This window comes from Notolepis coatsorum (assembly GCF_963971535.1).
Source record: "Notolepis coatsorum genome assembly, chromosome: 12".
Taxonomy (NCBI): Eukaryota; Metazoa; Chordata; class Actinopteri; order Aulopiformes; family Paralepididae; genus Notolepis; species Notolepis coatsorum.
Window position 1 is genome coordinate 73,271,047 of NC_140176.1, and position 15,589 is coordinate 73,286,635.

Below are 15,589 nucleotides of genomic sequence, written 5' to 3' on the forward strand. Positions count from 1 at the left end.
CAAACTTCTTTTCGCTGTATTTGTGCTGTATGATGACAATACATTTGAATCTAATCTATGAAACTTTTCACAGAGACAGTTTGTTTCTTACGTGAAAACACAAGTTAACAAACACAATTACAGCCACATACTGTATAACATGTACTGGACAATTATCATATCTACAAATAAAAATAAATAAATACAATTAAGAACATTTTAAATCAGGGTTATTTTTACTCTTAGGAGGTTCTGTAATATTGTTTGTTTCTCCTTTAGCCCAAGTGTGACTGTAAGGACGAGTGCTCCTGTAAGTGCACCACCTGTTCTAACTTCAAAGAGGAGCAGACAGAGAACCAAACCCAACCTCCTCCAGACAGACACATGGACGGTAAGGAGAATCACATTAAAGGGGAATGTCACCCATTTTAAGAATTCACATTTTTGGGTGTAACAGCTCACATAAACATTGTATGGCCTCACAAAGTCAGAGCCCCATTGATTATCTATGGAGCAGCCACAGATTTTGCACCCCAGTTACATCACCGATTGGAGGCTTCTCTCTCTGATTTATAGCTTCAGGAGAGAGGGTGTGTGTTCACAAATACTGACTGAACTGTCCTGGGGCACAGGGCGAACATATGTGAATTCTTAAAATGGGTGGTATTCCCCTTTAATAACCTTTTCTCTCCTCCACGGTCAGTGTCAACACATCCTTCTCCATTCATAATCACACGTTAATTCTTACATAAACTCTTAATGACAAGACATTGCAGTGAAATGCTCTGCCACATTGATGTTAAATACCTTTGTAATCAGATTACAATCAGCCTTTCCAGTGGCTTATTCTCAATCAAGAGGAGAGGACAGGAGATGAGAGGTGGTGAGCAGAGGAGAGAGGAGAGGAAAGGACAGGTGATGAAAGGAGAGGTGATGAAAGAAGAGAGGGGAGGATGAGAGAGTAGTGGAGAGGTGATGAGATGAGAGGAGAGGTGAAGTGATGAAAGGAGAGGAGGGGAAAGAAGAGAGGGGAGGATGGGAGAGGAGTGGAGAGGTGATGAGATGAGAGGAGAGGTGAGGTGATGAGAGGAGAGGAAAGGAGAGGAGGGGAAGAGATGATAGGGGAAATAGGAGAGGAGAGGTGATGTATATTCTGTATCATAGCAACAATGCTGTATATCACATGTATATATTATATATTTATACTTACTGGATATATATACATATCCATATCTAGCTGCATATAATCCTCCTATATACCTACTTATACACCTGCATATAACCCATATAACATGTATGATAGCATGTACAGTAATGCTGTATATACCGTATATATATTTATTCTTACTGTATATATATATATATATATATCCACCTGTCTGTACATACCTGCACATAATACTTTTACATATATGTAGATACTATATATCTATATCTGTACATATCCCTTACCTACTCTTACTAGTTACGTTGCTGGCCAGTATGACAACGATTATACCTGTATCACTGTACATATTGGTATTACATCTCTGAACATACATCTGATTAGCACTATACTCAGTAGTAGTCATTTATATATTTTATACCCAGTTTAACCACCTGTACATTGTATATTACTATTGCACTTTACTGTTACATTTGCACTCTAGTTGGATGCCAAACACTTTTCATTGTACTGTACGTGTGCTGTATAATGACAAATCCATTTTAATCTAATCGAATCTGGGAGGAGCAGTGAGGAGAGGGGAGGAGGGGAAGAGAGGAGAGGAGGGGAAGAGAGGAGAGGAGAAGAGAGGAGATGATAATAGAGGAAAGGAGAGGAGAGGTGATGTGATGTGACAGGAGATGGGAGGAGAGGTGTGGAGAGGTGAGGTGAGAAGAGGAGATGAAAGGGGAGAGGAGTGGAGACAGAATGAGATGAAATGTAATACAACAAGATGCAATAAGATAAGACTAGCTGAGATAATAAAATAATGTTCCACTGAGATGAGGTCCGACCAGGATGGAATGAACTGAGACCATCCCACCTCTTATGATATATATATATTTTTTTTTACCCAGGGGACGTGGACAGAATCACAGCTCTAATCCACCACCATGTGCCAGAGGCCCGTCTGATCGAAGCAATCGGCCAGGAGCTGACCTACCTGCTGCCCAACCAGGGCTTCCAGCCTAGGGCCTACGCCAGCCTCTTCAGAGAGCTGGAGGAGACCCTGGGCGACGTCGGGCTCAGCAGCTTCGGAGTGTCTGATACCTCACTGGAGGAGGTGGGTAGAGGAGAGAGAGAGAGAGAGAGAGAGAGAGAGAGAGAGAGAGAGAGAGAGAGAGAGAGAGAGAGAGAGAGAGAGAGAGAGAGAGAGAGAGAGAGAGAGAGAGAGAGAGAGAGAGAGAGAGCAGTGGAAAATGTATGGTTACATGTTGTATACATGTTGTTGTTTTTGTTGTTGTTGATGATTTTTCTTGCTACCTAGAATGGATTTCTGTTGTCTTGCATTCCAGCTAACTTCAAATAATTTTAAAGTAGCTGGGAATAACATTTGGCCATGGATTTGGCCAACAATAGTATATCTACACTACAGTATGTCAAGTGCATGTGTGTGTCTATGTGTATATGTTTATATATATATACAATATATACAGTATATATATTATTTTTATTATGTTTCTTTCATTTGTAGATTTTCCTGAAGGTCACTGCTGATGGGAAAGCAGCCAATGACAAATGTGCACCAGGTAAAGAAACCAAACAAAACCAAAACACTTTTCCGGTCAAAGACTCAACCATGTATAATTATGTTGGAATAAGCATGTCAGTTAGTGGTTGGTCCCAATCGACAGGCCCGATGGAATGAGAACCGTGTACACTCATACACTAAATGTTACAAAGGGTCAGATTAAACCGAATATATATATTTATTACTTGAGATATATTGTATAATATTTGTATATCGTCTGATATCCCTTGTATATTCTTTGTACATATACACGGAATATCCCTTTACCTAGGTACAGGCCAGACCATAATATTCGTTCTCCTATTGGACAGCGACCCCCTAGGCGCCACGGCCATACCCCCAATGTCTAGTTCAAAGTCACCGCTAAGACATGTCTCAACATGCCCAGGTTTGCGCAGTAATACGAGACAGAAATAAGGTTGGCACTAGATTATTCACCTTACATATAAATACGGCGCAGGTGGATATAGCAGTTATGTTACCCCAACAAGTTGAAGCCTTCACCACGATACAACGTGCTGTGAAGTGGGCCCGTTTTGCCCCATAAATAGAGCCTTGAGACCGCGTGCGAATTGATAGCTAAAGTGTCAGAGTTTAACGCTGTATCGTCGAGTTCGACTTATTCTATTATAAAGTAATAGTCTATTATGTATAGTGTATCGTGCGGTTACCGTTCTACAGTGACCAGCATTACCACCGTTTCATCGTACCGAGCTAGTGTGCTTATCCAGGCTGGGCGGCCTAACCTTGTGCCGCCATCCGAGGAGCCCTAGATGAGAACCGTGTGGATATGTACACTGGATAACCTACACCGACGAATGCAGAGCCCTTTTCGGCTGGATTATATTGCTTTGGTCCTGTGGCTGCTGCAGCAGAGAACCGTCTACCCCCACTACCGTGTGGGATCTACCCTGTGAGGAGCCCCGTCGAGCCCGCCTCTAGGACTCATACCGGAGTATAGCTGTTGCTTTGTCTAAGGACCAAGGGATTATTGCACCGTCTCCTGTACCTGGAGTCTCTTTATTCCTCGTTGATCCAGACTTTTGCTCCCGACAATTCCTCTCCCCTGCTGGCTTACAACCGGAGGGAACCCCCCTTAGTATCTCCAGCTGACCTACGAGTGTGCCTTATATAATTCTTATGCTACAGGTGGTATTAATTATCCCCATCGTAATATGCTCATGGACTTACGCTCTTGACCTATTCATGCACATTCTTCGCCATACAAGCGCGACTCTAATTCTCAATACTGTAATCTAATATTGCTGCTCTTCTAATAAATATTCCAAACAGGACTTTCTTTGTTAAGCCGTGTTATTGTGTGGGTGTTCATCACATATACCTGTGTACTGTATGGCCAGTAATTAAAGTACATAACTCAGTAGTGGTTTAATGATACCATACTTTCAATACAGTCAGGGAATTGTACCCCTCAGTTACAATTGGTCCTTCGAGCCGGATGGTAACCAGTGTAATATCTAAATATAATATTGATATTAACCATGGCCAGCGGTGAACACTCCACAAACGGCTCTCCTAAGCTAGAACGCCCGCAGCGCAGACGGCAGCCACCTCCCTACCTAGAGGACCACGCTGCCAGTCTACTACCTAGCTTTATACAGACGTTAAATGCGGAAAAAGCGGATAGTAAAAGCATGTCAAACCCTACCGACCAGGCGACCCTGCCAGTAGAGACCATAGTGGGTTCTAACGTAACTGACCAAGCTCACGGGGGGGACCAGGAGGGACATGACATGACTATACCCCCCGACGACGTCAACGGGACGGTCCCCGGAGAGCTCCAGGATAAAGAAAGCGCTCCAGGGACGGAACCCGACCCACTACCAGAAGAGAAGCGCACCCAGGAGATAGACCTCCTCGGAGCGCGCCAGGAGAACGGATCTCCAACGAGCACTGCCAGAAGCCGATCACCTCCATCAGTGTCTTCCCCCAGCGAGGCGGACAAGATGCTGGCGCAGGCATTTATCGCCACCCTGGCAGCCTCCACTGAACGCGATCGACTCCAAGCACAGACGTTTAGCAAGCGCGAACATTCTTCCATGGAACAAGAGCGCCTCCGAGCGCAACACCAAAGTGAGCGCGAACACTCTACCATGGAAAGAGAACGCCTGCAGGCTCAACAACTGAGTGAGCGCGAACAATCTGCAGACCAAAGAGAGCGCCTTCACGCGCAACTCCAAGCGCAAGCCCTTAGTGAACGCGAACACTCTGCGACCCAGCGAGAGCGCTTCCAGGCGCAGCAAAGGAGTGAAGACGACCGCATACGCCTGGAGACCAGACGCCTCCAGACGGAAGAGAATATTGAAAGAGACCGCGCCGATGCCCAGCGCGCCGCCGCCGATGCACAGCGCGAAGCCGCCAATGCACAGCGTGACGCAGCCCAAGCCCAGCGCGAAACAGAGCGCGACCTCGCTCACATCAAGCGCGAAGCCGAGCGCGACCGACTACAAGCGCAGATAATGGAGCAACTGATTGCCAGGGCGACTCCCCCTCTCTCCGCACGGAGCTCCAGGGCCTCGTCAAGACAAGGGTCTAGGGCACCTTCCCCTACCCGACCAAGCGACCCGGAGCCCGGCCAACAGAAAGAGCCTATACACGTCGCCGAACCCCCTCCCCGACCGGTCCATGCGAGACCCAGCAACCGGGAAGAACCGGCCTACGCCGCCGAGAGACTGAATAGACGATTGCAAGATCTAGAAGACCTAGCAGAGGAAGAGGAAGAGGAAGAGGAGGAAAGTCAAGCCCACCAGCAGCATCGTACTCCACAGGACCAGGAGGTCCAGTACAGCCCAGACTTTACCCCCGAGGCCCTGCGTTACAGACCCCCGACTCAACTCAAGGGTGAGTTTGACGCACCGCCAGCCCCGAGGAACAGCACCTGGGTACCCGGGCTTTGGTACCCACCAAGTACCAGCCCACAACGACACGTACGGGGAGACTCGCCCAGGAGGCCTCTCCCCCAACGCTCACCGATGTGCCAGCCATCCATGGCATCGTACCTTGGCACACCGACGTTCCCGGATTTCACACACGAGGACAGAGCACAGTACACGGAACTACGGATGTGCTTAGAGACTATGATGTCCGATGTCCCCGATGAGACGTACAAATATGCTATCCTCCTCAAGCACCTGAAGGTGCCCAGAGCGCATAATATAGCGCTGGCATATTCCAACTCAAGTACCCCATACACCGCGGCTCTAGTAGTCCTCGACCAACGTTATGGACGCATATGGGACTACGTGATACAAGAGATAAGGAATATTGACCGTCTCCCCCCAGCCACAGACAATCGCTCATTGGATGACCTCTCTATCAAGGTACAATCCCTGGTAGGGATGCTGGGGGCACAAAAGGAAAAGGGTAGGCACGAACTGTACGCTAACTCTAATGTTGAAAGGATATTAGAGAAGCTTCCTCCCGCCCGACAAGAGCGCTTCAGGCGGCAAAGAGACCACCGTGATCCCCACGGTCCCGAGCCATCCCTCCTAGACCTGGCCGACTTCCTCACGAGAGAAGTCAGCAGCCTACGACTGGATACGTTCGTGCGGAGTGGACCAAGCCCCAGAGAGGGACCTCAGAGATCAAACGATAACCGCAGGCTGGTGACCGTCATGCACCAAGCCGAATCAGTACCGCGTAACAAGAACCACAGCACCCCCTCGACGAAAGAGAAGTGGAAGATTGTATGCCAGTACTGCGAGAAAGAACATTGGCTGTCACACTGTGACACGTTCAAGAAGATGACCGCAGACGAGGTGAGTCAATGGATAAAGTCCAACCGCCGCTGTTACCGCTGTGCGCGCAGCCATATGGCAGCCGAGTACCGCTTGAAGAAGAGGTGTAGTCGGTGTGACGGAGCCCACTTGGACGTCTTGCATGACAGTAACAGGAAGAAACCCGCACCCTCAAGCAGCACCAGAGTAAGCGTCATGTATATTGACCCCGCCAGCAGCGGGGGCTCCCGGGTGCTCTTGAAGGTGGTCCGAGTAACATTAAGCTACGAGGACAAGGTCATGGACACCTACGCCGTCCTTGACGACGGGTCAGAAAAGACTCTCCTCCTCGCATCCGCTGCGGCCCAGCTGGGTCTGCGGGGGAGCGAAGAAACGATGACGATTCGTACTATAAGAAGAGACCTGAAGACGATAAAGGGTGAGCACGTCTCCTTCACTATCGCAGCAAGCGGGCAGCCAGAGAGGCGGTATAGGATCACTAACGCTTTCACCAGCCAAGACATAGGCCTGTCGCGGTACACCTACCCCATCGCCAAGCTGATGGACAAATACGTGCACCTGCGTCAACTACCTATACCGCTCATCGACGGCGCCACCCCGACCCTGCTCATAGGATCCGACCACGCACACCTCATCGTCCCGATGGACCGGGTCCACATCGGGCCCAGAGGCTGTCCAGCAGCAGTCGAGACCCGCCTAGGATGGACACTACAAGGCCCCCTCTCCAGGTCTCCCAACCGAACAGCAGCCACTCGCTGCCTCCACTCCAGAGTGACAGAAGAAGACACCACCCTCTTACAGCACGTCGAGAGGCTATGGACACTAGAGACAATGCCCTTTAAGAACGAAAAGAAACACATTCGTTCCAAGGAAGACATTTATGCCATAGCCCTCCTCGAGCAGGGGACAAAGAGAGTCAAAGTCAATGGAGTGATGAGATACGCAACTCCACTCCTGAGGCGAGAGGGTATGCCTACCTTCCACGCCTCAAAAGAAGCGACGGAGCGATATCTACTGAACACCGAGCGGCGCCTAGCCAGAGACCCCGCTCAAGCCACTGTGTACCGCGCTGAGATTGATAAGCTAATCACAGCGGGACACATAAAGAGAATTGACATTCAAGAGGCCGATCAGACGACCGAATCATGGTACGTGCCCCACCACAAGGTCCACCACAATGGCAAGGATCGTATTGTGTTTAACTGCAGCTACCAGATCGGATCACAAAATCTGAATAAAGAGCTCTTGCCCGGCCCAACACTCGGCCCCTCTCTACTAGGCGTGTTGCTACGTTTCCGCCAGAACAAGGTGGCCATCAGCGGCGACATCAAAGGGATGTTCCTGCAGGTGCGACTAGTGGAAGAGGACAAGCCCCTGCTGCGGTTCTTATGGAGAGAGAGGATCGGGGATGAGCAACCATCCATCTATCAATGGGAAGTCCTCCCTTTCGGAACCACATGCAGCCCATGCTGTGCTACGTTCGCACTGCAAAAACATGTCGCAGAGGACCCAGCAGCTGACGAGGAGGTCCGACAAAGTGTAGAAAAGAGTTTATACGTGGACAACTGTCTGCAAAGCGTCTCGACGCCAGAAGAGGCCGAGGCCCTCCTACTCAAGCTCCGCGCCTCCCTGATCAAAGGCGGCTTTGATCTCCGGCAGTGGGCCAGCAGCGACCCTCAAGTACTGCGCAGCCTCTCCCCAGAGGACAAGGCAGCAAGCAGCGAGACCTGGATGGCGACCATCCCAGGTGAAGCCCAAGAAATGACATTAGGACTAGTCTGGCGCTTCAAAACAGACTCGCTCCATTATAGACACACACCCCTGACCAAGGAGCAGGGAAGGTCGATTTCACTACCGACCACCAGACAGAGTGTATACAGAACACTCGCCAGACAATATGACCCGTTGGGATGTATTCTACCTTACACCACCAGGGCAAAAATGATTGTACGCGAGCTGTGGGACAAGGACCAGGGCTGGGACGACCCCATACCCGACCACCTTGCTTCCACATGGAGAGAGTGGGAAACAGAACTCAGCTCGCTCCCAGGTGTCAACAAACGCCACAGCTACTTCCCACCCACAGTGCGGCTGGAGACGTGTCAGATGGACCTGCACGTCTTCAGCGACGCCTCCGAAGTAGCCTACGGTTCGGTGGCCTACTTGCGGGCCCGAGAGGAGGGAGGAGAAATACATACCGCCTTCATCCTGGCTCGTTCAAGAATAGCCCCCCGCAAGCAACAATCGATCCCGCGTCTAGATCTCTGCGCAGCCCTAGTAGGAGCGTAACTCGCCACGTTAATCCAACGTGAACTCACCATCCCGGTGCAAAGAACAATCCTGTGGTCAGACTCCATGACCGTACTCACATGGATCCAGTCCGATTCGTGTAGATACAAGGTCTTCGTGGGAGTCAGAATCACAGAGATCCAAGATTTAACAGAATCAGCATGCTGGAGGTACGTGGACACAAAACAGAACCCAGCAGACGTCATCACACGGGGAATGTCCCTGGATGACCTCACACGTCACAATCTCTATAGTGACGGTCCCGAGTTCCTCAAGCTCCCGGAAGAAGAGTGGCCTACACCCACCCCACGGGAGGCTAGTCAAGAGGAGGCAGAGATGAAGAAATCTATGTTCTGTGGGTTGACGCACACACCAGTCCCCACAGATCCCAACATAGACGACTGCCCTACCCTTGAGAGTGCGCAGTTAAAGACATTCCTGTGGCACCACCCTGAGGTTCCCTCCACTACTGACATTAATGCAGCTAACTACGAAGAAGCAGAACTCCTTCTGCTACAGCGAGCCCAAAGAGACTCGTTCCCCGACGAGCTAGGCTGTCTACAGGGATCAAAGCCAGTCCCGTCAGACAGTAGACTGCTCCACTTGGCCCCTGAGCGCGACGCCCATAATCTCATCAGAGTGGGTGGTCGTCTGAGAAGGGCCCCAGACTTAACGGATGACGTCAAGTTCCCGATAGTTCTCAACAGCCGACACAAGGTCACAGAGCTCATCATAAAGAAATACGACAAGGACGTGCACCACGCCGGGGCAGAGAGAGTCTTTGCTGAGATCAGACGTCGCTATTGGATACTGCAAGGAAGAGAAGCAGTACGACGCTTCCAGCGGACCTGTCTAGACTGTCGCAAGTGGCGAGCACAGCCCAGTATACCCCGGATGGCTGACCTACCCCCCTGTCGCCTCCGACTCGGCGACAAGCCCTTTCACTCCACCGGTATGGACTGCTTCGGCCCGCTGTATGTGAAGAAAGGAAGAGGGACGGAGAAGCGGTGGGGTATTGTATTCAAATGCATGACCACCCGAGCGATACACCTAGAACTCCTTCCAACCATGAGTACGGACTCATTCCTTATGGCCTTCCGGAGATTCACAGCGCGGAAAGGAAAACCGTCTATATTATTGTCTGATCACGGGACAAACTTCAAAGGCGGAGAAAGAGAGCTGAGAGAGAGCTTCCAAGCTATGGGCCCAGAACTTAAGACCCACCTCGCTCCCTCTCAGATTGATTTCCAGTTTAACCCCCCGAATGCCCCTCACTTCGGGGGAACTTGGGAACGAGAAGTACGTTCAATAAAGACAGCCCTGTACGCCATGCTTGGGGCCCAGACCGTGGCGGAAGAAGTCCTCACGACAGTCCTCACGGAGATCGAGGGAGTATTGAACTCAAAGCCCCTCGGTTACGTCTCAAGTGATGTAGCAGATGTCGACCCAGTCACCCCCAACACTCTCTTGATGGGGCGGCTGGACCCCGCGCTCCCACAGACAGTGTACAGACCTGAGGAAGCGAACGGCCGAAGAATGTGGAGGTACAGTCAAGTATTGGCTGACAAGTTTTGGAACAGTTTCCTCCTCCACTATCTACCTTCTCTACAGACCCGCCAGAAATGGGTAAAAGAAAGAGACAATTTGACGGAGGGCACAGTCGTCATGATTATCGACCAGTCACTACCCCGAGCTATGTGGCCGGCCGGCCGCGTAAGCAAAGTGATCACTGGTGCCGACGGAAAGGTCAGAGTGGCAGAAGTGCTCGTCCAGGGACGGACATACACCCGACCCGTGGTGAGGCTGATAGAGTTGCCAAGGCTCCCCGACTCTCTTAATGACAACCATGACCCCCTGACTTTGTGAATTGCCCTACTCCTCACAACGGACATTGAGTAGTGGACAAGGCGGTTAATCTGTCTCTGCTTATCTAATTAGGTGCGGACTAATTAGGAGGCGGCTGTTACAAAGGGTCAGATTAAACCGAATATATATATTTATTACTTGAGATATATTGTATAATATTTGTATATCGTCTGATATCCCTTGTATATTCTTTGTACATATACACGGAATATCCCTTTACCTAGGTACAGGCCAGACCATAATATTCGTTCTCCTATTGGACAGCGACCCCCTAGGCGCCACGGCCATACCCCCAATGTCTAGTTCAAAGTCACCGCTAAGACATGTCTCAACATGCCCAGGTTTGCGCAGTAATACGAGACAGAAATAAGGTTGACAATAGATTATTCACCTTACGTATAAATACGGCGCAGGTGGATACAGCAGTTATGTTACCCCAACAAGTTGAAGCCTTCACCACGATACAACGTGCTGTGAAGTGGGCCCGTTTTGCCCCCTAAATAGAGCCTTGAGACCGCGTGCGAATTGATAGCTAAAGTGTCAGAGTTTAACGCTGTATCGTCGAGTTCGACTTATTCTATTATAAAGTAATAGTCTATTATGTATAGTGTATCGTGCGGTTACCGTTCTACAGTGACCAGCATTACCACCGTTTCATCGTACCGAGCTAGTGTGCTTATCCAGGCTGGGCGGCCTAACCTTGTGCCGCCATCCGAGGAGCCCTAGACGAGAACCGTGTGGATATGTACACTGGATAACCTACACCGACGAATGCAGAGCCCTTTTCGGCTGGATTATATTGCTTTGGTCCTGTGGCTGCTGCAGCAGAGAACCGTCTACCCCCACTACCGTGTGGGATCTACCCTGTGAGGAGCCCCGTCGAGCCCGCCTCTAGGACTCAGAGGCTGGCTAGCTTTCACCCATGCTGCAATGCATACCGGAGTATAGCTGTTGCTTTGTCTAAGGACCAAGGGATTATTGCACCGTCTCCCGTACCTGGAGTCTCTTTATTCCTCGTTGATCCAGACTTTTGCTCCCGACAATTCCTCTCCCCTGCTGGCTTACAACCGGAGGGAACCCCCCTTAGTATCTCCAGCTGACCTACGAGTGTGCCTTATATAATTCTTATGCTACAGGTGGTATTAATTATCCACATCGTAATATGCTCATGGACTTACGCTCTTGACCTATTCATGCACATTCTTCGCCATACAAGCGCGACTCTAATTCTCAATACTGTAATCTAATATTGCTGCTCTTCTAATAAATATTCCAAACAGGACTTTCTTTGTTAAGCCGTGTTATTGTGTGGGTGTTCATCACATATACCTGTGTACTGTATGGCCAGTAATTAAAGTACATAACTCAGTAGTGGTTTAATGATACCATACTTTCAATACAGTCAGGGAATTGTACCCCTCAGTTACACTAAACATGCTTATTCCACGTAACTACATGGTTCAGTAAACCATGGTTGTCATTTGAAGTGTTTAAAAAGATTGCATAGTATATCTTTAAATCTTCTGCCTCTTCTTGTGGTGGTGCACCATCCATAGATTCCGAGTACACGACTTTTACTCGGTTTAGGCTAATATCCCTCCTCTTATGTTCTATCTCTCTTCTTTTCTCCTTCTGTGAGTCTTTGTGTGTGTGACCGTGCCTGTCCTCACTTATGTGTCTCTGTCACACTGCGCCCCCCTCAGACGAGAGAATGTTGGGGCAGCTTTCTCGAGCCAGTCTCAACAGAGTGTCCAATTATACAGACCTGCCTCAAGGTGACGCTGGCTGACTACTGGTGTGGCATACACACAGAACGCTTCCAGCTCCGGCTTGTTTGACTACAGTAGTTGCTTCCCGATTGGGCAAACTCTGGGTTCATTTGACTTACAGTACAAGGTTCTCAAACTTTTGGGGATGCTTGGGGATCCCCAGACCCCATGTTGAGAACCGTAGAACAAGCATAATGCTGAATGGTATAGCTTGAAGTAGGGCGCAGATAATGCTGAATAGTGTCACTGCAGGCTACCGCACAACAGCTGGCTTATGTTATTGCATAGCGCTGTTTGATCATTGCTGACTGAGGATATTGCTTGTGCTCGCTGCGCTGCTTGCAAGGTTTTCTTTTAACTTGTTCAGCTCGTGAGTGAGCCCAGGGCTCAGTGAGACGCACCGGTAGCCATCTTGCACTGTCCCACCAAGGAGCAGACCCATGGACCTCTTTTGGGTCCTGTGTGCATAGTTTGTGAAACCTGGGTCTAGACTAGTATGTCCAGTGGTTATCAAACGTTTCCATGTCAGGGACCCCCAGATTGATACCTAATAGGGTAGGGACCTCCATTTTATTAAGATCTTGTCCCAGGGACCCCTATCTGAGTACTGTATGTGGGGAGATGACAGAGGAGAGAGTGAAAACTAGGTAATATAACATTAAATAAAAAACATCAAATTAAACTGTTCCCCATTTAGCTGGGGACCCCTTGGAATCACATCAAGGACCCCTCGGGGTCCTCAGACCCCACTTTGATAACCACTGGACTAGACTGTGTCCAGAGTTGACAGCAGGTCTTTGACGGCACCTGTTCCCGCTAGTCTACCCGCAGTAACCCTGTCCTGTCCCTCGTTTTCCAGAGAAAGACGGGGTCACCCACACCAACGGCCAGGGCCCCTGTGGTCCTCCAGAGGGTGCTGAGGGTCGGGGCTCCTACCAGGTCAAAGGCCTGTCTCTGGTGATCAAGCAGTTCTTTGCGCTGCTCATCAAGAGGTTTCATCACGCTATGCGCTCTCACAAGGACTTCTTTGCTCAGGTAACCTTGTCATAGCTGCATACAACAGAGAGAGAGAGAGCTTTTTCCACTTCATTGCGGTGCCAATACCGGCCCCCACACACAGTTTGACTGGTGAAGAAAATTAACATGTGAAAATTTACCATAGTATTACTGTGTTGTTGTTGTCTTTTGTACTACCAATTACCATTGAAATACTATATGCTATACTATAGAAATAATCATATACTGTATAATATTTCTTTGGTTAGGGTCTTTCTTTAGTGTGTATGAAAAACAAACAAACAGGAATGCTCTTGATTGATTGATTGATTGAAAAGTTTATTAACAGATTGCAGAATGGGTACAGTACAGTACAGCTCAATACATACAATTGTTAAGGGGATGCAGACCAGAAAAAGACTTTCGTCTTGTTTACATCAGGGTCCCCCATTTTCAATTCTATACATAATATATACATCTTGCTCTATTACGGATATTCTTGAATTTATGGATTCATTGTAAGTTTCTATAATATTCCACTATAGAAATATTATGGTGAATCACTACAGTATTTCTGTAGTAAATCTATGGTGTATGAAACTACAGGAATACTATGAATCACTACAGTATCTCTGTAGTAAATCTATGGTGTATGAAACTACAGCAATACTATGAATCACTACAGTATCTCTGTGGTAAATCTATGGTTTATGAAACTACAGCAATACTATGAATCACTACAGTATCTCTGTAGTAAATCTATGGTGTATGAAGGAATACTATGAATCACTACATTTATGTAGTACAAATCTCTATAGTGTGTACAGAAAAACCACAAGAATACTGTAGGTTTCACTACGGTTGATTTTCGTATGGGGAAAATTCAGGGCATCTCTCAACTGATTTCAACTACTTGTTGTCTCTGCTAGATCGTGTTGCCGGCTAGTTTTGTGTTTCTGGCGCTGACCTTCACTCTGATCGTGCCCCCCTTCGGAGAGTACCCCAGCTTGACCCTCAGCCCCTGGATGTATGGCCGTCAGTTCACCTTCTTCAGGTGACATCCAGCCGTTTTTGTTTGAAACAACTTTAGTCAGGGGAGTGCCAAGGTTTCTCCATAGAGCCCCGTTGTACTTTTTTAGCGCAGCAGCTCACGCAGGTAGGGGGCAACTCAGTCACATGACTCAGTTGGTATTGCTGATTGGCTCGAACACGGTATGTTTGTAAACAAGAAACACGTCTATAGAAGGTAACTGGCTTGAGGTTTCTGCTTTTGGTTTAGATGGTTGTATATATTTATTCTTTCATCTTCATTGTTGATGCCTTCTCTGTTGCAGTAATGAGCGTCCTCTAGATGCTAGTTTGAGGTACTTCGGAGAGGTGCTGCTGGACAAGCCTGGCTTCGGGACGCGCTGTATGGCGGACGAACCGCTGGAGTGAGTAGTACAGTAACCCAGCCAGGAAAAAAGCTGTATGTACTGTTATTTAACCCTTGTGTGGTGTTCCGGACCGTGGGACCTGTTTTCAATGTTGACTAGAAGAGAAATTATGCAATTAATATATTTCTTTTAACCTGAGACTCATTGGCCTTGGCTCATTTTCTGTGAAAAACATGTAAAAGAACACATTGCACCTCCTCTACACATTTATATTACATACATGGTGTACGGGTTCATTGGACCCGAAAGTGTGGACATGTTGAAAACAAGTAAATAGGTAAAGATTACCTAGTTCACTGTGTACCTTCACTGTCTGCCTCCACCTTGTTTCATTTCTATTTTTCAAGATGAACATTTATTCCATTCATGTCTTGATTATAATGGATTATGTGAGGGCTGCGATGGAGACAGAGTAGGGGAGACACAGGAGAGAAGGTTCTTTAATGAGACAGTAGGAAGGCTGAGAGGGAGACAGAGTAGGGGAGACACAGGAGAGAAGGTTCTTTATTGAGACAGTAGGAAGGCTGAGAGGGAGACACAGGAATCATTGCAATATTTGTATTCCCCCATCTTTTCACTGAGCTGTATGTAATACTTTCTGGAATATTTAATATCATACGTTCCAACTCAATAACTATCGAACCAAATTTATATTTAACATCATACATTACAAGTCAATAACTCTCAAACCAAATAAATTCGATATATAATTATATTTTATAGTTTGGGGATATGTGTGAGATTATGGGAATAATAAATCA

The 15,589-nt window shown here is 48.2% G+C and overlaps 1 protein-coding gene across 1 annotated transcript in view; it reads left to right on the plus strand.

Moving 5' to 3' along the window:
* LOC311237910 (retinal-specific phospholipid-transporting ATPase ABCA4-like) overlaps window positions 1-15,589 on the plus strand; it is a gene marked incomplete at its 5' end in the record, with an annotated part of 151,299 nt that overhangs the window by 78,017 nt on the left and 57,693 nt on the right. Inside the window, 6 exon segments of the mRNA XM_084325884.1 lie at window positions 259-370; window positions 2,041-2,246; window positions 2,658-2,712; window positions 13,256-13,431; window positions 14,322-14,446; window positions 14,727-14,825. Coding sequence (XP_084182010.1) covers window positions 259-370; window positions 2,041-2,246; window positions 2,658-2,712; window positions 13,256-13,431; window positions 14,322-14,446; window positions 14,727-14,825 — 773 coding nt within the window.